This window comes from Phoenix dactylifera, chromosome 11 (genome assembly GCF_051530095.1).
Source record: "Phoenix dactylifera cultivar Ajwa chromosome 11, Ajwa_hap1_PhDact_Kaust_v1.1, whole genome shotgun sequence".
NCBI classification, from domain to species: domain Eukaryota; kingdom Viridiplantae; phylum Streptophyta; class Magnoliopsida; order Arecales; family Arecaceae; genus Phoenix; species Phoenix dactylifera.
This window is the reverse complement of record NC_143200.1, coordinates 1,828,052-1,837,192: the sequence shown is the minus strand read 5'-3', so window position 1 is coordinate 1,837,192 and position 9,141 is coordinate 1,828,052. Positions and strand designations below refer to the sequence as shown.

General features: G+C 37.9%; 1 protein-coding gene across 1 annotated transcript; it reads right to left on the bottom strand.

Moving 5' to 3' along the window:
* Positions 1-787: 787 nt before the first annotated feature.
* LOC103711939 (small ribosomal subunit protein uS19) lies at positions 788-3,852 on the bottom strand. The gene is made up of 5 exons (XM_008798271.4): positions 3,731-3,852; positions 3,463-3,614; positions 3,311-3,368; positions 1,617-1,751; positions 788-1,105 (listed from the first exon to the last, which is right to left on the bottom strand). Exons 1-5 carry the CDS (start codon positions 3,731-3,733, stop codon positions 992-994), a joined length of 462 nt encoding a protein of 153 aa, XP_008796493.3. The 5' UTR covers positions 3,734-3,852; the 3' UTR covers positions 788-991.
* Between the last annotated feature and the right edge of the window lie 5,289 nt (positions 3,853-9,141).

Sequence of the window (9,141 nt, the reverse complement as noted above, 5' to 3'; positions counted from 1 at the left end):
AGGTCTCATCGGTGTCCAAGACCCCGTAGGGGGCACCGTGCCAAGCACCCTACCTGTCTGATGGTTCCAGGAAAGCCGAGGTACCGAGATACACCAGAGAGTTGAACGAGCGTTGATCTTACCATTGGAGTGCCACCAGCGGCTTCATAGCTGCCCAAGCCACTTCATGGATCCATTTATCACGAAGACTCCCCAGAGTAATTGGTGAGGCAATGATTATAAAACAACAGCCCCGACACCACTTCCCTAAATAGATGACGCCACGTCACACAGACAAACAAGCTTACCTGGCATCGGAAGGTCCCAAAGACTGACGGCGACCAAATCACTCGATAGGATGCGGCTTCGTATGGTTAGGTCATCACCACAACAACGTACTCCACACCCTTTTTAACTCATCTTCTCCTCCATTCTGGCAGGGAACTCAAGGCTTATTAGCTCATTACAACAGAGCTGGGAATGCAAGGCTTTAGTCTATTGAGTTATAATAACACCAGAGCAATTGTTTGCAACGCTTAAGAACATTGGCGAAAGCAGAGAACATCAATGGAGGTCAAATATCAGTTCAGCACAGAACTTGGAACATGCGCATCCAAGCGGCACAATTTTTAGACAAGATTTTCACTCAACCACGTAGCAACTGACTTGGAAAATACATTCAAATCAGCTTCAGCAGTTACAGGCAAACTAAGATGAAACTAGACTTTCCTATCAAACTCAAATTTGTAGAACAAGTGCCAAAATACCTGTTACACATCTAAAGACGCTGCAATCGGAGCTTGTATGATACTTAAGAAGGGACAAAACTCAATTAAGGATTCAATATAAATTCAAGTTGGACAAGTCATGACACAACGAGCAAAAGCGAGAATATATTCCTTAGAAATACAGCACTGAAAGCTAAAGCTTGAACTGACCAAAGCAAGAAAAATTCAATAACAACCAGAAGCACTGTCTTTGATCCCCTAACCCTTTGCCTGATATTTGGCTTTTACTTGAGAGGAATGAAACGGGAGGAGTGGGTGGCACCAATACCAGGCCTTCCATGCTTCACAGGCTTATATGAGATGGAGAACTCCGCCAAGTAGTGACCAATCATTTCAGGCTGCACAATTTAAAACACAAAAAGAGTATAAGATTACTCTATTGCCTGAGGAAAAACAACTGAAAATGACTTCACATTTGGATGCCTCATTCAACTTCCAACTATAATTCAACCTGGTGAATATTTGCTTAAGCAGTAACAATATTTTACTCTAACGGGTGTTATCATTTGCACATGCCAGATGCAGGTCTAGACACATGCACAAGTGCAGTTGCATGTACACGGTACAGCCAGGTTAATGGAATGATGATCAAATGCAATGAGCCAAGTTAGTTCCTTGTGGATAATGAAATGATTCTGAAGGATTACATAGAGAAAAAAAATAGATGACTGCAAAATAAACGAAGAAGATTAAATAAATGAATTGATGAAAACCACCACCAACAAGAAGTTGCTAAATCTCAACCACATGTAAACAGATCAACTTTTCGTGCCTATCTGCATTGTCTCTTAATGGAATGCCATAATATATCATCCCTCCTAACACATTAAATTTAAACAAGAACCTTACCTTGATTTCAACCTGGTTGAAAGTTTTCCCATTATAGACACCGATAATGCTTCCAATCATCTCTGGGACTATTATCATGTTCCGAAGGTGGGTTCTCACAGGTTCAGGCTTCTCCCCAGGAGGAGCATCACGCTTCTGCACACATCCCACCAACACCAGAAAACGATGTACAATATATTAGTTATATCATGTTCCGCTTCTTTAGTCTCATGGACTGAAGATGAGACAACTGACATCAGCAACTTCAAGAAAAATAAGAAAGGCATAACAACAACTTTGATCATGGCTAGTCATGTAATGTACATCTAAAATGTAATAAACAATATCCCCATGTATAATTAAGCTAGAAAACAGAGATACGAAGATTAAAAATTTGGTTATACAACCAAAAAACCATGAACACTCCCATATGCATATGATCGGATATAATTTGATTTCACATGAGAAGTTAGGGGCACAGAAGAATTTGGCACATACATGGTTGTGCATGCATGTCTACTTACAGCGGATGAAAATCATATAAATGAATACAACATGTGTTTATTTCAGATGCAGGCAGGCCTGAAATGTATCTGATATGCATATATTTATGTTTTCATGCATGTCTAATACATAGTTGTTCATTCAAGACAATGATTGACATGTTCAGTCATCCAAAATGCCGTGAAATTAAAAATTAAATGATTAGGAGAGCTAGCTATACATTTAAGATCACTGGAAGAATAGCAATAAAAGACAAGAAAAGTATCTAGTTTGAGCCCATGGGGAGGAAGAAATTAACTAGAGTATCAGCCTGCTGGATCTCATTGAAAGAAAACATTTTCAAATTCCGTAATCCTAAATATCTCGAAAGATAAAGAAAACAAATTTAAATTCCATCATTTTGGATAAAATTAGAAACTCAACCAAATATTGATTGGTGATAATACACTTGTTTATAAATGTTAACCTTTACATGGAATTTACTATGTCGGCCACCAGACCAGATCTAGAATATCACACTCAAAAGTGCACCCACTTCATGACATATAATTCAGTTCAGAAGGTGCTTCCAACATTCATTTCAACATATCTTATTAATATCCTATTCCTAACAAATCAACCTTCCTCAAGACTAAGTATAGTTGTTCTTATCAAATTCTCATATTGTTAATTCAATCCATCATTTGTTTTCGTCTTAAAATGCAACCAACAGATTGACTTATATATAATACGAAACAATTTATCTGGAATAGCAATTATGCTCCCAAGGAGCTCCTATTTCTGCAATTCTAATCTGCCAAACTTTCCTTGCACCACTTCCTGATTCACACTACCTGTGCTGGTGTAAAAACCATAAAACAGTCCCCCTCCATTCACCCACGTTTATTTATTTATTTTTTTGGTACAACGGCATTCACCCACGTTTATCAGTGCTTAACAATGGATCTAAAACGTCCAGCAGGCACCCGGATTCTTCTTACAATCAAAGGATCTATCCAACGAATTTCTGCATAAATGATCGTAATCCAGAAATAGATCAAAGGACCGGAAAGAAAAGCTGAAGATTTAAAAAGGCCTCAAAAACTCAAGACAAACAAAAAAAATCAACAAAATAAATCTCAAAATGCACTGGCTCCAACATACCACATAGATCTGCACAAAGATCAAATTAACATTCGAATTAAATAAAAAGGAAAATAATAGAAAAATACCGCCTTGCGAAGCTTCTTGATCAGAGCCATGGGCTTCCTCTTCAGACCTCTCTGAAACCTAACTCAGAGGAAAAAGAAGTCGAACACGAGTAAAATTAAACCTGCAACTCAAAACAAGAAACTCAACGATCACGGAGAGAGGAGCACCAAACCTTCTGCGAGCTCGGGCATGGAAGAGCTTGACAAGCTCGTCGGTTCCCATGTCGAGGAGCTGATCGAGATCGACACCTCGGTAGGAGAACTTCCTGAAGGTCCTCTTCTTCGGCTGCGCCCCTCCCACGTCCGCCACATTTGAAACATCCGCCTAGGAAACCAAGCAAAATCGAATAACAATCAGGAAAAAAAAAGAACCATCAAAAACCGTAGAAGAAACCATTAGCGATCCGAATCGAAGAAGACGGAGAAGAATCGAGGGCTAACCATGGCTGTCGAGCTCGTCCTCTCTCCGCTAGGGTTAGGGTTAAGTTTTGCGGCCGGTAGGCGAGAGAGTCTAGGGTTTTGGGGTGCGGCGTGGAAGGTTATTTATAGGTGCCGTGCCAGGTACTTAATTTACCATTATGTCCCTTACTTAAGCCTTTCCGGAAGCCGGCTCTGGTGTTATTCTTCTCAAATATTAGGGCTGAATATATCCTTCCATATTGGCAGGCCGGCCTTCTGGGCTTATGCCCATCAGTATCTGGAAGCCCATCGCTCATTAGATTTTTGAACGAAATTTTCTCTTATTAAGGAAAGCTGTAAAAGTATGAAGGGAAATAATAATAATAATAAGACCTAAATATAATGTTTATAAATCAAATTATTTCATAATAAAATGATGATATCATTGTAATATATGTACCAGATTATCATCCTTGTATAATATTATATACAACATCAAACGTGCTTTGTGCATAAGGCCTTTTATCGTTATTTCTTTTTTTTGTGTTTTGGGTAAAAGATGGCAACGGGTGTATGTTCGTAAAAAAATATTAGTTGGTTAGATAGGTTTATGTTGTTAAATATGGTGGATGGATTGGTCATGCATGTATATGAAATGAACTTACCAATAATTTTCTTGCATTTGGGCTTCAAATTCGAACCTAGGTCTATTCTCACTACCAAAACTAAGCTAGGTCCATTCTCCTACCTAAATGCGATCATGACATTTTTATGGCTAACACTTGGACATCGAGGAGACTTATTGACCTCATTTTTCCTCTTTTTTTTTCTTTTCAAAGTTTCAAAGTGTGGTATGCTTGCGCTGATGGTACATCACAAGAGTTTTTCATTCAAATACATCATAAAATATATTGAACTTATAGTTAGTGATCATAATAACTTTTGATAGCCCTGTCGTATTTAAATGTCATATAGATTATCTCTATGTCACCAAATTTTAAGAAAAAAACTTTAGAATGAATAATTTTCAAAGGCAACCCTTATTAGAAAAATAACTTAGTCCATTGAAATTTTTGCTTATGGCAGTGCACTTCATGTAAGCATGAGATCAACCGCCGCAGAATATGAATAAGTTTGATGCTAAATTAGTCTCTCAAGGGAGTGTATACTACTTCCTTGCTTCTAATCATTATTTACTCTTAAAATATTTTTCTAGCAAAGATTTCAACATTTAAATATTGCTTTTTAGTAGACATCACTACAATTTATCACTGCAAGAAATTATACTATTATCAGTGGCCAAAGCAGGCAATAAAAATAGCTAAAGCTGTGTATATTATTATTGTTGATAGCTAGTAAAAAAGTTAATGACACAAGTTAGGTAAAAAAGTTTGGTAAAAGATCCTTGCCGACAACATGGAGCCTACCTTTATATAAATTATTAAATGTTAATGATACAAGTTGCATCCATGATTTCAATTATACCATAAGAAAAGAAAAATAGAGATTTCAATGTATGCCATCCTCAGCCTTCTTGGCCTCCTGCCTTCCTCACTGTTCAGGGTGAGGGATGGGTAAATCCTTGGCCTCCTCAGCCTCCTGTCCCCCTCATTGTTTATGGTGAGGGATGGGTAAAGGGAGTTATAAGTAAGACATCAAAGTGAGGGTGAACGGAATTTGGAGAGGATCAACTATGAGCTTCCTTTAGCTAGTTCTCATTGCATGCTCTCCAAGGGAATCTCAAAACTATCCACAAAGAATGTAGCTAATTAACTCTGCGTATCCATTAGTGCAATCCAACTTGATTAGATCATCTCGACCTAGCCAGGCTGATCTTGTTCCAATCCATCCCAATTCAACTAAACCCAACCCATCTTGACTAAACCAAGTGCTAAATTAACTAAAAATTGCGCATAAAAGACTTGATTAGGCCCCATACAAACCCAAACCAACAAAAAATCTCTAACCTCATTAACACTCACGGGGTCAATTAACCAACCTAAAACAAGCCCTTTAAATCCAGACTAAAAAGTTCAAAAGCTTGTGGCATTCTGTTAATTAAACCAAAAAAATAAAGAAGTTAAAAGAAAAACAGATAAAAGTAACATAGCCATTTCATTTCTTTTACATGACACACGCAAATACATTAATGGGGTTATATAACTAACTTAAATCTGAATATAAATAAATACATACATAAAAGAAAATGTTTGCTTCCTCATGTCAACAGGTGGCTAACCTCAATCATGCCTGTTAATTTTGACACAAAGGAATGAGGAAGCAAGGAGAAAAGTGATAAAAATGATGATTGTCATTATACTTAATTTTGACCATTTCAACAATAAAGTATGAATAATTCATGAGATTCGCAGTTGAACAATTTGTGAATAATTCAATTCTCAGGAACAATTCCGTGAATGATGCAACCAAGACAAGTTCATGGTATTTGAAAAATATCATGACGCTTCGAACCATGTTTATAATATGACAGGAATTTATGAAACGAGATAGAATGAATCTTTTTCTTCGCCAGTTTTTCATCGTGCACAACCTATCTAGAATTATTTCAAGAGAGATCTGTGTGTGAACTTTCCACATGATCCTTTTTACCTCAATGTTGTGTACTGCCTATAAATCCCATCCGAATGAGTAAGTTCGGAGAAGAGGCTTCATAGAAGCAACTTGAATATTAAGGTTTGATCCAATCTATTACCCTATTAATATGGTAAGTAATAGCTATTTCTTATCATTGATTTCTTTTTCCCCTCATATATAGTCATGTTATTTTCATCAAACTTGAACACTATTATGTTTTGTATTAGCTTAGTAACCATTTTCAAGAAACAAAGCATCATTTGCAATATCCTGGGATACATCAAAATCGAGATGAAACACACATATAATGCCAATTACTTGTACCACTATCTCAGAGATTTTGTGAAAGCAAATGTCAAATTACATCTGACTTTACTTTCTCAGATACATGCCTCTATGTGCATCTGCAGAGTTAATGCAGACATTCTACATGTATTTATTTTCTGGCACTTCCTTCTTTTTTGCAGTTGGTAACACTTCTTTCTATATACTTAAATAACCTACTGGATGTGCATGATCTAACTGAATTAGTTTCTATGCGCACATCCACAGACCTGGTGCAGCATTTAGTGATGATGGCTGATACATTAGGACTGGATCAGCTCAGCAAGTCAAGTCACATGAAGCAAAATTATGTGAAGAATTCGCTGCTGACACAATAGCAGCAATTTTGCATAGACTCTGCACTAGCTGGATAAATATTACGAGGTAGGTACTCTGAAATGATTTACAGAATGAAGAAAGACCGGTGAAGAGCAGATGGGAGGTTAAAGAAGATTAATTGTAGTATCTCGATAGTGCCGGCAAGAGAAGACGAAAACCCAAAGACAATAGGTCTGATGAAAAAATTTTGGAATAAGGATAGGATTTGAGAGGACGAAGAAGAGGTGTGAAGCACATTGTTGGTTTGGATGGACATGATGCGTTAAGAAAAGCAAGAATGAGTGGATGACTGTAATGGCCATCGACACGTAAAAGATTTTCCTTTGCATGTATCTTGATAAAACCTTCCAAATTTTGTATCATGCATACCTTTATAGAGAAACAAATCATCAGGAGATGTGCATATGCTAAAAGTATCTTCATCCAAAAAAAGACCTTATGTGCAGTCTGACAATGTATTTTTTTTTTAAAAAAATTGCAAGCTGACATGCAACTTAGTGCATGAGATGGAGCGTTGATATTTGAGATTAGATATGATCAATTTTTTTGTATCCTTATGTCGTTGATATGTGAGAAGCAATTAGAAAACTAACTCTTTAGGTTTGTTTTCATCTAATATTGCAATATACTTCGCAGAAGGGTCAAGAAACAGCAGATGCTATCAATTACAACTCTTATCTAGTCTGATATCCTGACTCTGATTTTAAATAATTATGAAATGGCAATCCAGAAGCAAGATGATACCTTCATCAGCCATGTAGTCTGGTAATCTTCTCACTTCTGCATATATCCTTCATTTCAGGGTGCTGCGGGTCTGCAACAACAAAAGCATGAACTCTTCTCACCGATTCCACATTGATAAGCATATTTACCATCTTATTACTGTACTAGTCCAACTATGATTAATATTTCCTTGATACATTTTCCTTTCTAGCCACATTGTTAGGCTATATATTGATGTACATATTGCTGTAACAATGAATACAAGATACTGAGATTATCTCTCTTGCTCATTTTTACTCACATCATCCCATCTGCCCCAGCCAGCATCTATGTTTGACAGCAAAGTGTAAGCAGAAGAATCCTGCGAGCCCAATTCCGTCAATCTCTCTCCAGCATATGCTCTTATATCACAACATTGTGGTAGCCTGTCAATGGTACTGATTCTATGGAGTCTTTGGCTTCCTTTAACATGCTGACTTGGCTAAGGTTATCAACCATGCAAGCATAGCGTTCAACCCTTGTTGCTGATCCAAAAGGATTTTGTGCATCTATGTGAAGTAAACCCATCCTCTGTCATCTTGGCCTACGTGGCTACAAGCACAGAAGCAGTGATGAATGCAAGGTTTGGTACCCTCCAGCTTCATCTCCTAAAAAGAAAAAAAAGGTGTAGAGCTTCATTTCCATGTCCATTTTGTGAAAATCCTGGTATAGTTGAATTCCATGCGATGACATCCCTTTTCGGCATTCGTTCAAACACACGGTTGCATTCTTCCAGATTCCCACACTTTGTGTTCATAGTAGATATTATGCTCCGAAAAGCAGTTTTTGCATATTTGGTTGGCTATGGAAAAGTGAAAATTGTGTAAAATATCCATCTAAAAACTTAAGAGCACTTTTGAAAAAAAAATTTCTCCAATTCCAGCATATGGTAATTGGACTTTCCATCTTTTTCTTTCGAAAACTCCAACCAAATGTAAGGTATTTCTCCATTTTTTCATTGGCTATTGTTCCTCTTTCCTCTTTTCTTCCCGTACGAAACGAATCCTAATTCCCTTACATTTGCTTTCCTTGCTCCAAGGCAGCGAGATTCGAGCATGCCTTAAGGATGCTAGCCATGAGTGATATCAGCTTCCAACCATCGAAGTCCATGGAGCGATACCAGCCTCATGCAGCTGAACAAATCCTTTTCTCGCATCGACCGCTTTAAATGAAGTCAGGAAGACTCAAAGCACCAAAAATGCCGGTGAAATCAAACTCGTTGCTGCATTCATCTTCCTTCGGCATCAACTCGAACAGCTCAAAAGCGTCGGATCCCCTTTTCTCGACAGCATACCCCGAAACCATGCCGCCCAGAAAACCGAGTTTCTTTCCCGCATCCCATCAAACACCATCCGAGCATCGGGAGAAGTCCGACTTTGCGGTACATGTTAGGCGGCGAGCTCCCCGTAAAAAACCATCACTGCAATCCGCCG

Excerpts from the sequence above, each read along its gene's own strand:
- LOC103711939 (XM_008798271.4), bottom strand. Across the intron at positions 1,752-3,310 it reads TCAAGAAGCTTCGCAAGGCG|AAGCGTGATGCTCCTCCTGG; the intron begins GTATTTTTCTAT and ends GGATGTGTGCAG. Across the intron at positions 1,106-1,616 it reads TCAACCAGGTTGAAATCAAG|CCTGAAATGATTGGTCACTA; the intron begins GTAAGGTTCTTG and ends TAAATTGTGCAG.